The sequence below is a fragment of the Caenorhabditis remanei genome, chromosome II (genome assembly GCF_010183535.1).
Source record: "Caenorhabditis remanei strain PX506 chromosome II, whole genome shotgun sequence".
NCBI lineage: Eukaryota > Metazoa > Nematoda > Chromadorea > Rhabditida > Rhabditidae > Caenorhabditis > Caenorhabditis remanei.
Genome location: NC_071329.1, coordinates 1,513,895 through 1,533,296, shown reverse-complemented (window position 1 = coordinate 1,533,296; position 19,402 = coordinate 1,513,895). Strand labels below are relative to the sequence as shown.

At 37.9% G+C, this 19,402-nt stretch overlaps 4 protein-coding genes across 4 annotated transcripts; 2 read left to right on the top strand and 2 right to left on the bottom strand.

Moving 5' to 3' along the window:
* Positions 1 to 2,043: 2,043 nt before the first annotated feature.
* Positions 2,044 to 2,617, top strand: GCK72_003922 (uncharacterized protein; the record flags this gene model as incomplete). The annotated part of the gene is made up of 3 exons (XM_053724335.1): positions 2,044 to 2,106; positions 2,161 to 2,481; positions 2,525 to 2,617. 3 exons carry the CDS (start codon positions 2,044 to 2,046, stop codon positions 2,615 to 2,617), a joined length of 477 nt encoding a protein of 158 aa, XP_053588529.1.
* A 5,352-nt stretch (positions 2,618 to 7,969) lies between these two features.
* GCK72_003921 (uncharacterized protein) lies at positions 7,970 to 11,154 on the top strand (the record flags this gene model as incomplete). The annotated part of the gene is made up of 5 exons (XM_003100280.2): positions 7,970 to 8,248; positions 8,296 to 8,444; positions 9,256 to 10,122; positions 10,684 to 10,786; positions 11,020 to 11,154. 5 exons carry the CDS (start codon positions 7,970 to 7,972, stop codon positions 11,152 to 11,154), a joined length of 1,533 nt encoding a protein of 510 aa, XP_003100328.2.
* GCK72_003920 (uncharacterized protein) lies at positions 10,828 to 14,249 on the bottom strand (the record flags this gene model as incomplete). Its single annotated transcript, XM_053724334.1, has 7 exons — positions 10,828 to 11,148; positions 12,120 to 12,322; positions 12,380 to 12,693; positions 12,740 to 12,858; positions 12,904 to 13,205; positions 13,808 to 13,993; positions 14,039 to 14,249. The coding sequence occupies 7 exons, from the start codon at positions 14,247 to 14,249 to the stop codon at positions 10,828 to 10,830; spliced, it is 1,656 nt and encodes a 551-aa protein (XP_053588528.1).
* A 977-nt stretch (positions 14,250 to 15,226) lies between these two features.
* GCK72_003919 (uncharacterized protein) lies at positions 15,227 to 18,394 on the bottom strand (the record flags this gene model as incomplete). Its single annotated transcript, XM_053724333.1, has 7 exons — positions 15,227 to 15,316; positions 15,386 to 15,532; positions 15,631 to 15,733; positions 15,789 to 16,121; positions 16,631 to 16,836; positions 16,886 to 16,967; positions 18,159 to 18,394. The coding sequence occupies 7 exons, from the start codon at positions 18,392 to 18,394 to the stop codon at positions 15,227 to 15,229; spliced, it is 1,197 nt and encodes a 398-aa protein (XP_053588527.1).
* Positions 18,395 to 19,402: the final 1,008 nt, after the last annotated feature.

Sequence of the window (19,402 nt, the reverse complement as noted above, 5' to 3'; positions counted from 1 at the left end):
TCACAGTTTTCTAACTCACTATAAAATCATAATCTGCAGTTTGAAAATATCACCGTCAAGTTTTTCCACTTTTGAAATTTCTAGGCCCACCAATTGCAAACCTCATAATTTTTACTCTTCCAGCTACAACAACGCTGCCTATTTCGCCACTTCCGGTGCGTTCTCCTCCAGATCCAGTGAAATATCACGAATCGATGCTAATGAGTTATTCAAGTGAGTTTTTTTTAATTCTGCAAAAGTTAAAAGCTGAAAATAAGGAGATTCTAAAAATCCGAATAGATTTTATCTTCAACATAAAATTTTTGACAGATTCAGAATCCTTATTACTTCGGCTTTCCAGAATTACCAATTTCGTGATCTTTCTCTCACGAGATCCCCCATTTTTTCCAGAAATCCCATCAACCGCGCCCCATCTGGCAGTCTACAGTCGGAAGTTTAATCCCCTTTATCTTATAACTACCGTATACCCCCATCCCTTCCCATCTCAATACCGCTCATCTCCAACGTTGCCTTTCCCTCCATCCCCGCCTTTCCCCATGTTTCATTTTCTCTCTCTCTATATATTTTTTGATCCCTTGACAAAAATCGTCCTCCTCCCACCTTAAAAACCCCCCCTTCCCTGTTCCGTACTGGTATATCTCTATTAACTTTTCTCTTCTATTTCTGATTTTGACTTATAACTATACTTATGTACTTGCTTCATATCAAAATTTTTTGAATAAACTGTGTTTTTTTTGTGCAGAAAAGATACCGACATGTTTTTTGACATCTGGGAATCCACAGAATAATCGGTACTGAATGTCACCGTGTTTAATAGAAGTCACGTTTCTGGACAAACAGACATCTGGACACACAGACAGACAACCAGACAGGGACGCAGACAAGTTACACACAAAGACGCAACGTTTTTTGGTTTGAAAAGTCAGCTTTTGACCAGAAACCTACATTTTACAGTCTGGCGCCCCTTTGACGCGTTTTGAGCAATTTGTACTGTCAGAGGACGTGTTTCGGGGAGATTTTCAAGCTGAAAGCTGAATTATGGACATTGGGGCCCACAAACTGACATAGATGGGTAAATAGAAGTGCAGACATGCAGACATCGGGACACACAGACAGACGCACAGACCTCCTGGCAAATATTACAGTACCGGACAAAAAGGTATCAACTTTGGCTGTTTTCAGTGTAAAATGATCAACTTTGACAGTGTATTTCCGTGTCACCTGATTGTACGATCAACTCAATTTTGTACGGGCTGAACAGAGCAAAAATAGCATATAATTTTTGTATTTGACCATTTTTTTGTAGGAACACTACCATGAAAGTTATAGGTTGTTTAAGTGAAAATCTCAAAAATTTCGCTAATTTACATTGAACTTAGTCGATTTCAGGGAGTAATTAGTTTCTTTACCTGTAACTTTCATGGTAGTGTCCATACAAAAAAATGGTCAACTACAAAAATGATGTGCTATTTTTGCTCTATCTAACCCATACAAAATTGAGTTTATCGGACAATCAGATAACACCGAAATACACTGTCAACAAAGTTGGTCATTTTCCACTGAAAACAGCCAAATTTGATACCTTTTTGTCCGGTACTGTACGTACAGATTTAGCATCATGGTTGTGATAAAAACTTTTTTTAGTTTCCGGCACGAACATTCCAAGGGTTTCAGTAACGCTGATCACTCAAAACGGATACTCGGACAGACAGACAGACTATCCGACTTACAACATGTCATGTCATCTTGCAACTGATAATTTGGAGAGAGTTTCGAAATTTTGGGCCAGTAATTTGAAACTCTAGCCGTAATAAACGTTAAATAACTGTCATTTTCCCAAATACCACCCCGTCTCTCACCCATTGTCTCCAACTGTGAGCAGTCACCCACCACTGCCATAAGTAAGGCCAATTGGTCTTCCCAAAAGGGCAATTGCACTTTCTATTGATTCTCCACCACCCCTACTCCACGTTAGTCTGTGACAAAGACTCTGTACGTTCTCTTGTACATTTTACTTTATTGCATTTTATTTCTAATAAAAAAATGACGCCACGATCTGAAGGAACCATCCGAAAGCTTGTCAAGCAGGTGGCTGATGGAGAGGATGTAAGTTTTTTCAAAAAATATAAATAGTTCTATTTTTTTCCTTATTTTTTGAAGATTATCACTGCGCTTAAATCATTGGCCGTCCTCGACATCCCACTAGCTCTATCCACTGATCTCCAGCTCGTAGATCTCCTCACCCCACTTTCCGGCTCCCCGTTGCTCAATGGCTCCATCCATGAGATTTTGAAGAAGTTGGAGGGGAAGAAAGGGAAGGAATCCAATGGAAAGTCCTCAATTCTTAAACCGGTTCGAAGAGTCTCCAAGGGAGGATCTTATAGGAAGAGAAGATCCAGTGGGGTTACCAAAAAGATTCCGGTTGAAATTGAAGTGAAGAAGGCTGAGGAGAAAAAAGAAGACGTCAAGGAGAACCAGAAGGTAAGGAACACCGTGAGATGCCATGTTACACATATTTGTTCAGGCGACGACCACCTCCACTCGTCTCTTCAAGAAGAACGAACCGAAGAAGAAGGAATCGGCGATTTGGAAGAAGATTAAGAAGGTTCAGGGATAATGGAGGTAAGCTAAAGTTTTTAGGGTCCTGAGATTTTGAGAATTTGCTGATAGCTTTGCTATTTCTAGCCTAAAATCTCAAGCTTTGAAAAACCCATGTGTCGAAAGCTCTAAAGATTCTATTTATTTTTAAGTTTTGCGGAAATCTGGACGCCTGGACATGAATGACTTTGAGATATCGTCTTGGTATCCATATTTGACCCACAACCTCAATTTTTATAGGGTATTTAGATCACACCTAGATCTCAATTTTTGTAGTTGACAACTTTTTTCTACGGGTGGTACTTTGCGAGTTACGGAATGCTGAACGTGCATACGTCCAACACCCCTATCTACTCTAATAGACAGTCTTCTTTGACCCGTACCTCACCAGGGACCGCCTGTACAAAAAAGTGATCAACTACAAAAATGAAGCTCTTGAGTTGATCTATAATGTTGATAGAACTTAATAAAATGTTGACCTTTCTAACATTAAGACGTTCTTGAAACTTTTTTTTTGCAATTTTCAAAAAAATTGAGAGAAAATTGCTGTGGAAAGCGAAACTTAGAAACAACTGTCTTATCACTTTTACTTAAATTTTTCTTACTCCCGGATTCAGAATCTGTTTTTTTTTCTGAAAAAGGAGACATTACCTATATGAGGCTTACTATTCCTAAAAGTTACGAGGAAAAAAGTTTTGTACCTCGGTTTCTTTTTAAATTTTACAAAATCGTAAACTTGAACGTTTCAGAAATGATAAAGCTATAAGCAGCAAACTTGCAACGAGCCGAATTTTTTATAAAAAATTGTCAAAAATCTCTCGTACGCTTGATCTTATATGGATATTTAAAAACATGGCCCGGGTTTCAGTACAAAAATTTGAATTTTTTTAAACTATGTTCTTAAATATCCACATAAGCTTAAGCGTACGAGAGATTTTCAACAATTTTTGATAAAAATTTCAACAAACTTTGGAAAACATGTGCACATTTTTGAATCCGTGCCGAACCGAGATTTCACAAGTATATTTCCCTCTTCTAGCGTTTTTCAATTTCCAATCGTTATAATTTTTCATTTCAGAATCCTCCTGATCTCCACAACTGACGCCATCATCACGAACAACTGCAAACAAATCTATCAATATCTCATAAATCTCGAACATTCTATTTTAATAAACACATTTTATTAATATCACACCTTGTCTCCTCAAAACCTAATGACCTCATGCTCATTGTCCATCATATACACCAACGCCCCATCAAAACGACTCATAGATCATGTCTCTCTCTCTCTCTCTCCATTTCTTCCCAGAGGGATTTCTCTTCTCCTTCATCTGATTCCAATCGATCCCTTCCCCCCTTCCCGTTCCCACTACCTCTAAACAACTGCTCTCTTTATCTCTCTTCCTTCTATACCTATCTCTCTCTTTCATCCCGCCCGAGAGTTGTATACTACTACATCTCTAGCTGCCATCGATGAGCAGATTCTTATTTCACTCTCTCTCTTCTTGTTGTGTCTATCTGTTTGATTCGTCGTCAATTTCGAAAAAGTTTTGACTCTCTGCACTTATTTATTTGTCTAGCCGGCCTTGGTTTTTGAAGAACAAATATAGGGGTCAGATTATCAGTGGGTGGGTGGATTTGAGGGAACACTGAAGGTCTTGAAGATTTTGAGTTGACAGGAAGAACTTTTTTGTGTAAAAATCGCATTTTTAAGCCTTATGCGTCAATAATAAAAGTTTTTTAGAATTTTCTGACGCATCAGAATCTGCAATTAAAAAGGCAATATATGATTTCAGTCCTTCTTTAAATTTATGGTATTTTAACACCAAACTTTCGAGTTTTTTGTTTTCTAAAAAATGAATTGAAAAACTGCCTAATTATAAACTCCTGAGCTCAAAAATTCCCCGTTTTGAAACATTCCGTTTTTAAACGTTCTGTTTTTTCAGAACCATTTTTAGTCGTTCGACGTAAACCCAGATCTTTTTTGCAATCTGATTCAGTGTGTTTTTTTTTGTTGATATACGTTATCATTGTCTTTCCAATTTCTTATGTCCGGGATCCGTGTCTCATATAAAGTATTGGTTTATAACTTTATTCAAGAAAAAACATTATTTCGATCGGTCTGTGTGTCCAAATTGTTCCCCTCTGCTCAACTATTAATACAACAATAAAAGACTATGAATTAGTATTAGCTCGGCACAGTTCTTACAATTGCTTTATACCGAAATGCCCTCGAAAAATGTTCTTTTTCTCTGAGTCTCTTAATTTCGTACACAATTTTCTTCTGTTTCGGTAGCGCGCGGTTGTAAGAAGCGTGCCGTGCTAATATGTCAGGGGTGAACGGTTTCTTCTAATCATATTGTGCCGCCTGTCTAAATGACACTTTTCCAGATCCTATCATTTTTTTCTGAAAAATACTTTCTGCAAGTATGTGCCATCCGAACATCCCTTTGCCTCCCCCCTCTTGTTATCTTTTTCTCCGGACAAATGTTATTTTTTGACTCAGGGGCTGTCTTCAGGACTTTCTGAAGCTAATAGTTTTAAAGCCATATTACCATATCGCTTATCGAAGTCTGAGATATAAAAATGTGACTTCACTACTTTTTTAAATCTGTGGTATTTTATCACTTTTGAGTTTTAGTTTTTTTTAATGCATTGAAAAAGCGTTTAATTTTCAATCCCTGCTTTGAAACGTTCCGTTTCCAAACGTCTTGTTTTTCAAAACCACTTTTAGTCGTTCCCGTAAATCACGATTTTTTCCCATCTGTCTTATTTTTAGAATATTTTTAATATAATTATTGTTTTTCTAATTCCTCATGTTCCACCTTTTGAAACTGCAAGTTGTCAAACTCGAAAAAAAATAAAATCAAGCTATATTTAGTAGTCCAAAAAACTAGTCTCCTCAGTTGAGCCTTCATTTTTCTCATTGGTCACGTTTTTGTCATACGTGCAAAGCGGGCCGGAGCGTAAATCGCTTAAAACAGAATTTTATGTGCTGAAAAATATATCAAACTGTAGATCTGGGCTAGTTCGATCTTTCTATTATAATACAAGCCGGATGGCTAATCGTTAATAGTAGATCACAGACTTAGATCTCGCTGAGATCTACATTTTGATATATTTTTCATCCCATACTATTGAGCTTCTAAATCTTCTGTCGGTCCTTGGCATATTATTTTTTGAGAGTTCACCAGTATGTATCTCAATTGATGATCAGTCATCTTTTTCTTTGTTTTGTAATTTTTTAAAGGTTTTATAACACAAATATATAACTTTTCTAGATGGTTAACCAGTATGTATCTCTATTTCCATTTTTGTAGTTTTTGTCCGGATCCTTGTTTAGAAGTTGTGTATCATTGAAAAATTGATTAATGAAAATTACTAGATTTGAACTCTGACGGGGAGATCCAAAAAAGTTGTCACATTTGAAAAAAAGAGAATCAGACAAACCTTTTTTGAAAGTCTATTTATGTGCCCAAGTGTCCAGCTTTCCTCAGTCCAACTATTAATAATTAAAAAACTGTAAGACTATGTATTAGTGACACTTTTCTATCATTTTTTCTGAAAATTACTTTTTGCAAGTATGAGCCATCCGAACATCCCTCTTGTTATTTTTTCTAGGGACAAATGTTGTTTTTTCTTTATTCAAGTTGTTCCTTCTTCAATCCCTTTCCACTACCACCAATCACAATATCTCTTTCTCTTCTCATTCCAATCCAAGAGAGAGAGAGTTCATGGCTCCGTCTTGTTTTCCTCTTCCCCTTCACAACTTTATCTTCTTTTTCTTCTTCTTCTTGTCGGCTACAAAGAATCCTTTCCCTCCTCGTCTTTTCCTCGGGAGCCATTTTTTCTGCGCCTTCATCTACTCGGTCGCTCTCACTCTTTTGACGCCGCGTTTTTGACTATTACATCGTGATTCGACGACGGAAACTTGGAAACTCGAGAGCCTTCGAGAAGAGGAAAGAAGTAACTGCATAGGAAGAAGGACAAGGGTTCTTTGTGCTCTAGGATTGGATTTTTTGATGTTGACGTACATAGTTTTGTGATGATCCGAGATATTTGGAATGTTACATAAGATTCTATAAGTTTAAACCAAGCGGGCGTAGTTTTGAATGAGGAGAGCTAGAGAGTTACCTGAGTTTTGAGCTAAAATCCAATAATATGCGTAAATTTTTCGCGGTTCCCATTTATTGTGACCATTATAACTTTGTCTTGTAGAATATCCCGTCGATTAAAATGATAGGCAACTCAGTTCCTTTAAAAACTTCTAAAAAATAATTACCACGTCTTAAAAGCTGAAATTTTTCTCAAGGTGTTCTATATGGGTTCATCTTGAAAAATCTGAAGTCTCATTCAAAATTGTTGCGTTTCTTCCATCTTTTCAATTTTATGTACTTAAAAAACATAAAGACACGAGAATTCTAAATCTGTTTTCAGACTTTTTCTAGCATTCAAATGAACCAAGCTTCATTGCCTTTATCGAAGTTGACGTACTTTTGTGATGATCCGGGGATATTAGGAATGTTACATAAGATTTTATAAGTTTGAGTCAAGCGGATGTAGTTTTCGATGAGGAAAGCTAGATTTAATGATGACTATTGAAAATGTCACTGAAATCCGGCAAGAATCCAGACAAAATGTGAGAAAATTTCAATATTTTAAAGCGAAAAACCAAATTTCTACTTGGTTTCCTCAATTTTGACTGTTCTAACTCTGACTTGAAGAATATCCCATTAATCGGCAAGAAAATTCTACATATAGGAAAACAGCAGGTTAATTAGGAATATAAATTATTGATAACCAACAAAAACATTTTCAAATGAAAACTCTTTCTATTGAATTTCAAGATTTTCCGAACCGGGCTACATAAGAAAGTATTACTTTAACCCTTTCCATTAAAAACTAAAAAATAATTACCATTCCTGAAAACGAACAAGGTAATTATGTTAATGTTTATCGGATCTGCACCGTGATTTAAAAACAAACGTATAAAAAATAATTACCATTCCTGAAAAGTAGACATCATGAGGCTTCTAAATCTGTTTTCGGACTTTTTCTTTTGTTTTTATCGATTTAGTTCCATTGAATTTCTTGTACCTCTGTTTATTTTAGCGTTAGGCAAAAATTATGAAAAGATTCGAAATTCTCATCTATTTAGCTTTCTATTTATCTTATTTTCCTGAAAATACGTCAATTTTTCAAGACATTATACCTAATTTAATAACAACTAACAGTTTTCTGGATTTTTTAGTTTTCCATGTTTATCTATTACGTACGTTCAATATACTCTTCTAATTTTCGCCATTCCTATCATTTATCATTATCTAATTCCCATATCTAACTTCTAGGCCCGCCACCCCTTGCTGCCGGAATGGTGTTCGACGCGCGTCTCGGGTATGACCCAGACGAGTGGGAGGAATGCCCGGAGCCGGAGCATTTCCTCGTCTTCTCCGGCTTCACTCGTTATCTGCTCACTATTGGCGCCATCGCTTTCGTCTACTATTTCTTCAAACTTCTGGATGACAAGAACAAAAAAGAATCTGGAGGAGACAACAAAGACGACGAGAAATCGGAAGAGCAGGCACAAACTTCGGTAGAACAAGTACTGGCGGCAGCCAGTCATAAATTGCAAGATGTCAAGCAGACAGTGGTATGCTTAACGGTCTTTTTCAAAAAAAATTATTCCAAAAATTTCAGCAACACGTCCCGGAAAGCGCTGAAGAGCTGATGCGTGAAGCGGACCAATATCTGAAAGATCAAGTGCACAATGTTCAAAATAATGTGCAACATTTTGCGGAGCAAGCGGCTAACAAGTTCCCAAGTTTGGAAGTTGATTTGAATGTTGGGTAAGTATTTTTTCATGAAACGCTGCGCAATCTTGAAAATGAGCAATGTTTGTAGGATTTTAGGTTTCTGCTTAAAACCGGAAACTTCAAAATGAACCAGTCATAGTTCCTTGGAGCCGCTGCGCACCCGCGACGCGCGGTCAAAATTCAAAATTCACCATGACGGGCGGTCTATAAGACTTTGTATCAAGTCCGGGAGCAGGTTTGAGTGGAATTCCGCCTTTCACCTTCTATCTAGAGGATATCAGCTTGGAAAATGTGTTCCCTACTCGAATTTACCGTTATTTTTGAGGTTTTTTACAGCAAAGCTATCAGGTTTTACCAAAAACCAAAATTTCACACAAATTGAACCATTTTAGGGGTTTTTAACAACAAAATAAAGCCAAAATCGTTTTCTGAAATGGATTTTTATTGCGCCATCCGTTTTTGGCACTTTTTCATTCCACGTTCCGCCTTCCGCCCGTCCCGGAAGTTTGAGATTCAGTTTTGACCGCAACGCAACCGCGACGCGTAGCCTAAACTTCAAAAAAAAAATTTTAGCCATCTAGAATCTCAGAATCCAGATTTTAAGCTATTTTTAGCCAATTTTAGCGTTAAAACCTAGTTTTCAATCCGAAAACTCAAAGTTAACTATTCTCGTACTATTTTGCCGATTTCCGCTCAATTTGAAGACATTTTTCACAGATTTTCAGCAATTTGGAACTGTCTTAGCAAGAAAAAAACTGAAATCCAGGATTTTAGCTGATTTTTCTAAAATTTTCGCAGATTTTAGACCTACAAATTCCCAAGTTTAAAAACATTTAATTTCCAGCCACGCCATCGACGCCACCAAAGAAAAGTTCGACACGGTGATCTCCTCCGTCGACAGTCATCTCCATCAAACCAAGAACATGGATCTCTCCCCAACATCCCGAGACTCTACCCTATTCGAGCAGATTCCTTCGATCGCTCCGGACTCTCCATTCTCTCACGACTTTGAGCACGTTCCACCACATCTAAAAAAGGCGGCGGAGCAATATTATGCTCAACAACAACCACCACCACCAGTCCCACAACATAAGCAACCTGCTCCGATTAGTCCGACGGATCAACAGTTGCTTCAGGAATTCGATATCTATGATGTTCCAGCAGATCAGAGAATTAATCAGATCACCGAGCAACTTGGGCAACTCGGACAGAAGACTCCTGCTCAGATTCAACAGCTTCAGCACCAGCAGCTCCAACATCAACAACTTCAACAACAAGGAGCATTCCAACAATTCCAACAACCTCTCGGACTCCAAATCCAGCCGCAACAGTCACAACAGTACTTTGACTTCTCCCAGCTATCCCCGGGAGCCCGTGCTCGTTACGAGCAACAACAATTTGTGGACATCTCCCAACTGTCGCCAGGAGCACGAGCTCTGATTGCTGAGCAACAGGCTGCTGGTGCATTCCAACCGGTTGCACCGAGAAAGTTGACAAGGGAGAAGAGGCTTAGTGAGCAGGACGAACGCGCGCTCCAAGACTGGGAGAAAGAAAAAGCGTTGTTGGAAGCGGATCGAATCAAGAAACTTCTCGACCATGAAGCTGGAGGAGATTCCAACACCGACTTGTCGAGCTCCCAGAAGGCTTACGATCACTTCGCACCGGCATCTCATATCTCGTATGAGAGTCATAGTACAGGAGCACAGCATCAGTGAGTTTTTGTTTGGGAGAGAGCGCGAATTTTGAAAAATTGCGTAAAAATTCTAATGTTCACCGTCATGACAAATCGTAATAGCGTTATCAATAGAGCGCGGCTGCGGAAGAAGGCTGGGGCTCTATACGTATAAGAGATCTGTGGAGGGTTTAACATCATTAGGTCGACCGCAACGCAACCGCGCCGCACGGTCAAAATTTTTGGGCGTACTTTTTGAAAATAATACTGCCGAATCGGTCTTTCAATTTTCATTAAAATTTTATGCTCCGTCCTAAAAATAGAGGTTTTTATTGAACCAGCTACCTTTAATCTGCTTTTATAGATTGATGTATTGGAATCGGGGCACACAGTTACCATATTTAGGGGCGTGGTCTAATTTCAAGTGATTTTTTTAATAGTTCGCAATTACTAAGTATCTCAGTATCAGATATGTTACAACAAAATATGGAAAAAATCATCATCTAAAAAATGAAATTTTATACTGCCTTCCGCTTCCCGCCATTACAAACACTAACCGCTACGCAACCGCGACGCAAACCCAAATCTTACTATTTCTAGGCCTCTCACCCCAATTGCTCCAAAACGAGCCGACCAACAACAACAACAAATCGCACCACCACCACTCACTTCAATCACCAAGTACGTTTATTCATTTATTCAAGTATATACAAAAATCATCTCAAAAATCTCAAAAAACGTAAATCAATATTCGTTAAAAGTATCCGTACTTGATCCTAAACTATCTTCCTTCTTTGCCAACTTTTTCTTACTCCGATCTTTAAAACTTGGCTCCCTCGACTTGAGCATACTCTCCGATTGCCATGCTCTATACCTCTTGTACAGAAAAATCAAGAAGAGTATAGTGCCTTGTGACCCTAAGACTATAGTGAATAGGTAGTGCCAGAATGTGGTGTAAGGGGAGTAGAGGGTGCCGAATTGAAGGACCCATGGAAGGCCAAGAGAAATCTGCATCACGACAATCGACACTATTTTCGTTATGACGTTCGGATCGTAGTGGTGGCCCTGTAAGATTTTGTAGGTTGTGGAGGATATTTAAAACACTCTGTTTTATAATTGTTGAAGTAGCGGTAAATTTTGTGTAAACCTGTGTAACTTAGCTCCTTCTGATGCTAAACAAAAGTTGAAAACAGATTCAGAAAAATTTTATTTTTTGCTAGGTACTTTTTAAACCATGTTCTATTGGTTACCTTCTAAATCATCTTTCTGACTTACAAGAAAAATTTGGCGGCTCATAGTTCAGATTTAGAAAATGTTGCCGATTACTTTTTTAATTATATAGAATTGATTTCTTTTTGGTTAAAAGTTCTTATCACTCCTCTTTCTTGTTCTTTAACTGAGAGCGGTGTACTAAACAACCTAATTTATTTAATACCACTGTGAAATAAGCCTTATTATTCCATCACTGCTTAGATATTTTTTAAAAAGCCTTATTATTCCTGTTTATTCCATCCCTGCTTAGATATAAAAAATTTAAAAAAATGTTGTGATAAAAAGCTGAAAACGTGAGAATTCTGAATCTCGACTGAAATTTTTGTTTGGGCGACTTCGTACCGAGATACAAGGTTTGCAGTATGATTCTCTTGTTGAAATAATTCTACGATTACAGTGAACTGAGATACAGGACTTAGAAGATAAAGTTCATTGTAACTTGGTTCATTTCAATGCTAGTCAGATTTTAAATACAGATTCAGAATCCATACGACTTCAGCTTTCTAAAAATATATTATTCAAAAGCTGAAGATGTGAGCATTCTGAATATGTTTTCAAAATTTTCCTACTATCAAAATAAACGGAGATACAAGAGTTTTAGTATTGCCAAAAAACGTCGGCTAGGCTCGAAGCCCAAACTTTCAAACTAGATTCCGAATCTCCACGATTTTACATTTTGAATCATGTATCTTTATGTATATTCCCAGTTTTGGCTTGTTCACTTACAATTTCTTCGAAATTTTTCAAAAAAAAAAAAAACTCACCCCCTGACTAAACTTCCTCTTCATCCCGCAAAACACTTTGTATATCATAAAACTTGTGCAAACCACCGTACTAAACAATAGTACAGTAACCGGTATGATAATCGCCGCAACCACATAGTCCGGTCGTACCCAACAGAAACAATCTTGGCGGTCGAAGAATTTTGTGAAGACTAGCAGAAAAATTGATAGGGTGAAGGGGATGGCTGAAATAAGAATCAGAATTTGAATCACGTTTTTTTGATTATGTTGGTTTGACCTACCAACTGAAATAGAGAGAACCGCTGGTGTGCTTAGAAGGATTTTAAGGATATGGTATACGGTAGATGGGAGAAAGACAACAATATTGCGTAGGGCTTGGAAGATTGTTAAGAGAAGAGAGCACAAGAGCAACGCGTACATGACTGCAGCCATCGGTGTGCACATTGTTCCTGAGATATACTGGTTTGAGAACACGGTGAAGAACACGTAGAATAGGAGAAGATCAAAGTGATAGGCGAGTGCCAGAAAGTCACGACGAGCCAGGTTATGACCACGCACGTAGCTGTAGAGACGACTGTTGGACAGAGAGGGGATACTGTAATTAGGTAGGGTTACTGTAGGTACGGTAGAAAAGGACTTACTAAGCAGCGATACTGAAAAATGTGAGGAATATTAAAGAGAAGATTGATAGGCCGTTGACAACATAGCCAAGGGTGATAAGAGCGTTGTCACAGACATTCGGGTCGTTTAGAGCGGCATCCTGAAGTAAAATTTGAATTTTTTGTTTAAATGGGCCGCGGCCTACCACTATAATCGCAAAGTCCGTGAGATGTGTACACTTCGCCTCCAGAATCCCGTCGGAATCCGAAACAATCTCACATTGCCTGGTATCCGCCCATTGACGTCGCCCCACATCCCACCATGTCACTTTTAAGTTTCCGTGTAATGGTCTTAACAAAGTGGAGACATTGAACCGGAGTAGAGCCATTGTGACGTCGGATGTCGAGGCGACAGACACGGCGACACCGTTATTGAGTACGGTAGCACTCATGACGGGAGTGGTGGGAAGGGAGGTTTGACGGGCGCAAGGCGTGAGTGGTACGGTTTCTGGAAATGGGGGTTTGAATTAGTTTAAAGGTCATGACGTGAGAATTCTGAATCTGCTTTCAGAATTCAGCTAGTACAAAAACAAACTAAGTTGCAGGGGTTTTAGTCTTACTGATTTTTTGTTAAAACAGAAATCCTTGTAACTTACCTAGCACCCAGTTTTAATTTTTATTGAATTTTAAAAACAAATTCTGACTCTTCACGTTTCCCAGTTCCTGAATTATATATTACTAGAAAGTTGAAGATGTGGGGATTCTGAATCTGTTTTTTGAATTTAGCTAGGACAAAAATGAACCAAGTTGCAGGGGCTTTAGTCTTACTGATTTTTTGTAAAAACTAAAATCCTCGTAACTTACCTAGCTGTGGCTTTTATTAAATTTGAAAAACATATTCAGAATCCTCATGACGTCAGCTATCTGATCATATGAATTTCAAACAAGAACTTTGGATATTGCACAATTTTACGTTTAGCAAACTTTTTCAGTAAAACCATGTAACTCGCTCAGTTTTCACTTTTTTCAAAAATTTTTAACTGATTTAGAATCCTCACGTCGTAAGCTTTCTAGCCATACTAACTAAAAACACCAAAAATAAAAACTCACGACTAGTAACATTCATAACTTCTTCTCCTTCCTCCTCCTCCACAGATCTCTTATATCTTGGCGGTGGTGTATAAGTGCCCGCTTGTCCCGAAGATATCGGATGATTAGTTCCACTGTAACTTCGATATTGTTGCTGCCCGACAAACAGCGAGGTGTCACGGTAGATAGTAAAGTAGACATGGGATACTGTAACTCAAAATTTAGGACGGATGCGTCCAATGGGAAACTTACAAGACTGTGTGCTACATAATTCGGATAACGGCACTAGTATAGAATGCCACTTCCCTAGAGAATCCGTGGAATTGATAAGCTCAAATTTAGTGCCAAGATCCAGCAGACCATCATCTGTTCCTAGATTCGAACAATCGATTTTTTTGGAGCTAAACCCTAAATTTGAGCCTTCGAGGTACTCTATCCGCTGGTCTACTGTATTGTCGACCATAGTGCCAAGGCTGTCGAGCACTCTGAAATTTTTTGCATATAAATTGATATATTGAGAAAGCTGAGGATGCTGAATCTAGGTTTTAATTTTGAAAAAGTGAAAACTGGCCGAGATACGGAGGTTTCAAGTTAGGGGTCTTCCCTGTCAACGTAAACTGGCTCATTCTTGTCCTATGCAGTTTTTGAAAACAGATTCAGATTCCTCACGTTTTAAGCTTTTAAATTGTATTTTAATGAAAAAATATCGATAAAATGAACCGACATACAACGGAACTAGTCTTAACGAAAAAAAACTTGCAAGACTAAAAGCTTCGTAACTCGGTTTGTTTTGTGTTAGCCAAATTTTGAAAATAGATTCAAAATCCTGACGTCTTCAGATTTCCAAAATTATATAATTTGAAAGCTAAAAATGTGAGGATTTTGAATCTATATTCAACATTTTTCTACCCTCAAAATGAACCAAGACACAATGACTTCAGCTTTTTATATTTTTGTCATCTTTGTCATAAGCTAGTTTAAATTTTTTGATAATATGACCTAACTTTCTCACTTTTCAAAACTTAGACCACTCAAAAAATCACGAAAAATCCCCTAAAACTCACAAAAACCTTCTTCAAGCATCTTCAAAACTTTCCTAGCTTTTTCTTATTTAGAACGCGCCAACGTCACGCCAGCCAATTTATATTTTTGTGAAAAAAGGCGTGAAAATGCATTATTCGCCGTGACTACCTAAAAACAGCAAAAACACTTTCCAAGAACGCGCCGACGTCACGCCAAATGGAAGACAGATGAATTGTTAATGTTATAGGATGGGCGATTACTTTTTCATGTCAGTTGTACAGCAATGTTTATGAATGCTTAACGTTTTATAGAGTCAAAGGACTAACTATTTTACTAAGGACGCGGTTAGTGAAAAATTGTTCTCGTATTTTAGATCTGGGAGTTTTCCAATTTTGAAGTATTTAAAAAAAATTTGACCTACCTCTGCGCCGAGTTCCCACTCTGATACATCGTCGTCGGTGTCACATACAACATGTTATCCAAATTCCGTAAGATTGACCAGGAGTTCTAAAAAGTGTCATAACTACAGTACTACTCTAATTTTGTTTGCTTTTTTGCACTTCCTACTAACCTCACCTCGGCTTTCAATCCGGGCACATTTGCCGCATTGATAAGAATCGTCGATATTTCCATGACTTGTGTGGCGTTCAGGTTGACACCGATTTTCGAGTAGACCAGTGTCTCGTTGAGTACGGTAGACACGTTATTAATCCCGACACCACTCTGAAAGTCTTACTGTAGGTCTCTCACAAAAAAATCTTTGACCAAATTAACACGCTTCCGCTCAAGAGTTTCAATTAATCCGATTAATTCTTACTAACATCGCTCAAATTTTTCAGCGTCGGCACAAACATGTCCGGTGTCGTCGTAGTAGGCGGTGACGTCGTCGAAGATGACGTGGCATTCGTGGAGTTCCTCACCGTTCTGTAACAAGCAATTAATTTTTTAATTGGTCTTAATTGAGTGTCAACTATCACACGTAGTAGAAGTAGTTGTTGTGGTCGTGCTAGTGCTGCTTGTAGTTGGCTTGGTGGTGGTTACTGTAGTCGTGATAAGCTTTGTTGTTGTTGTGGCTACAGTAGTCTTGGGTACTGTAGTGGTGGCTACAGTAGTCGTTGTAAGCTTTGTCGTTGTGGGTACTGTAGTTGTTGTGGCTACTGTAGTGGTCGTGGGTACTGTAGTCTTGGCTACCGTAGTGGTTACTGTAGTAGTGGAAGCTTCCGTGCTAGTGGTTAACCTGGAGGTGCTTGGAATTGCCAAAGTTGTAGAATCTGATGTTGGGTCGTAGTTCCAGAATGGGCGGTTGCTAATGCTGGAATTAATATTTGTGTTTTTTAGACAAGGAGCTAAAGGCGTGAGAAGTACGAAACTGTTTTTAGATTTTTGCAAGAGATTCAATTGTATCTCGATTCAAATTCGTCCTAACAAAAATTTAAGTTCAGATTCAGAATCCTTACATTTTCAGCTTTTGAAATATATATTTTTAGAATGCGGAAGTCATAAGGATTCTGAATCTGTATTCAAAACATGTCTAACATTGAAATGAACCAAGTTACAGTGATTTTAATCTTGAATAATCTGTATCTCGGTTCAAATTTGCGCGGACAGAAATAATAGAATTCAGATTCAGAAAAACTTTTTCTAGAACAAAAATGAACAAGGTTACAGTATTTTTTGGTGTTAATGAAAAATGTTTTCAACAGATTCAGAATTCTCACGTCTTCAGCTTTTCAGCCTGTTTTCTAAAGTTCTTTTCGCATGTAGCATGGCCTAGGAATCAATTTTTTGAGTTTCTAGTCCCCTAATCCAATAAACATTTACCAAGTATCATTGGACGACAAAAAGCAACTCGCCACAATCGAATGACATATACAAATCGAGTCGGCAAACGAGTTGCCACGTGTGTCCGTCGAATACTGAGATCCATAAGAGCACCCGCCTAAACTCAGCGTTTCAGAACACCCATTGATATACACATCGGGTGACTGACTGCCACCGCGGTACAGGAAACTGATAAGATTGGATTGCTGGAATTCAAAAATCATTGAGAAAATGTTAAAATCTAAATTTGAATACCATATCAATTTTATTCACAACTATATTGAGCAGCTGGTTCGGCTGGATTTGAAATTTGCAGATTAGGTTGAGAATGCCGCAGCTGGAAATTTAATAGGCTACATTTAGGAGTGTTGGAATAGAAATAATGGTCAAAAAGACAGTGCTGATAAGGAATATTTTTATGTGTGCTTAAGGAAACTTTTGTTTGACATTTTGATTAGGGTGGTAAGGGGTTTAGAGGGTCTAAAAATATAAAATTAAGGACAGGACATTTTGAAACCAAAGTTTTCAAGTGTTTCAAAATTCAATATTTTTAGAAAAAGTTGTTAAGCAGGACATTTAAAAACCGAGACGGTTTGCAACTAGACTTTTCAAAACTGGATCATTTAGAAACTATCAAAATTAGACATGTTAGAACCAATGTATTTCGAAAATGGTATATTAGTAACGGAGAGATTTTAAGCAAGTTTTAAACACCAACGTTTTAAAACTAGGACATTTTAAAACCTTGCCATTTTAGAATGTCCCGTTTCAAAATATCACGGTTTCGAAACGTTAGAATTTCAAAACATGACGGTTTAAAATGTCCCATTTGCAAATTGCCAAAGTTTTGTATTTTCTTAGTACCAAAATGTCTTTGTTTCAAAATAAAGATTCCTGTTTCAGAACAGCTTAGTTCTAGAATGTCTGGTTTTGAAATATTTGGTTTTAAAACGTCTTAGAGGGTCAAAATTTCAGAACATCCGGTTTCGTGATTTTTGTCGTTTTAAAACAATCGGTTCCGGATTATCTTCAAAATTTTTCAGTTTTAGGCTTAAAAATGTCCCGTTTTGAAATGATTTAGTTCTAAAATATCTATTTTAGAAATGTCCAAACATCACAATTTCAAAGTTTTTCTATGTTTCAAAAACTTTATCGTCCTGAACATACTTGCAAAACGGGCCGGCGCGTAACTCACTTCAAACTCAATACTATGAGCTCAAAAATATACAAAAATGTAGATCTCGACGAGTTCTATGTCTATAATATAATACGGGCCGGATGACTATTCGTTGATATACTGCGGACCGGTGAAAAGTTATTTTAAAAAAACCATTCCAGCCCGTCGCGGTACATTAACGAATAGCCATCCAGTCCGTATCATGTTAGAAACGTGGAACTCGTCGAGATCTACATTTTGGTATATTTTTCAGCACATAATATTGAGTTTGACGCGAGTTACGCGTCGGCCCCTTTCGGCCCGGTTTGCAAGTATGGAATTTTTCAACAATTCAAATTAGAAAAAACTCACTTCCTCCCATTGACCCACATTGAAAAATGCAACGGCGACACATTCGCCACGGATGTCGTGAAAACCGCCACACCATTATCCGAGAAAGTGATATCGACTTGAACATTCAAATAGTAGACTTGCAAGAAATTGTTCAAATTACTCTCCTTGAACACGAAAGTATACGTGATAGCGCCTTGTGTGGCACCAAATAAAACGAATAGACAGACGAAGTGTCTCCAGAAAAACGAAGACATCGGAATGCATAAACCAATTATGCGGGACGAATGGAGGAAATAGGGAGGGGTGTGAGAAGGGGGGGAGAAACGACGAGCAAAAAGAAGAGGAAAATTTGATAAGATGACACACACACGGGTGAATTGATACGGAGAAGAGAGTTTTCACAATAAAAACTTCGTTTGCGTATGTATGGCAGTGTCTGCGTCTCCTCTCTCGTCTCGTCAATTTTCAGTTTTTCTTCCTACGCAGACAATTGGTCTGTTTTCTTGTGTTTGCGTAACTTGTGTATTTTGAAGTGTACCAGATCATTCTAGGTCATAAGGTGTGGCCTAGGGAATTAGCATAGTTCGGAAGTTTTGGAATGTTAAGAGGAGTAACGGAAAATCGAAAACATAATTAAAATTTTTGTCATAATTTACGTTTTTTTTATATGCTAAAAATTGCTGTAAACGCGGCAATAATTTCCGTTCTCCTGACTCAAAAGGAGTCGAAACGAGCCCGTGTAGTCCTCTCGGACAAGATTTTTGCTCAATTTCTCATTTCCTTACTTTTTCCAACAAATTGTTGTGTTTTTCCTATTTTTTCGATACAAATGTTGGAAAAAGTGAGAAAACAGAGATTGAGAAAAAATCTTGTCCGAGAGGACTCCACGACCAGACGCGGGAAAATTCTTCCATCAAAGCTTTAGGAAAACGGGAATTGCGGAGCAGTTTTTGGCATATGCATAATTATTAAAAATTCTTAGAATTGCCTATAGTATCGGAAATTTAAATTTTAAAAAATTGACTTCTGTCCTCTGTTAACTATTAACTCGGTCGTGGCAACAGGATATGTTGGATTATTTTGAAAATTGGTGTGTGAATAGTTTAAGAAGTGGACAACATTTTTGTAGTTGACCACTTTTTTGTACGGACCGTCACTCAAAAGATATGGTTGTTGGAAGGGACCTATAGCTCGACGTGGCTCTTCGAAAACAATATAGTTACACATCTTGTAATTTTAAAGCTTTATAGCTAGTTTATTTT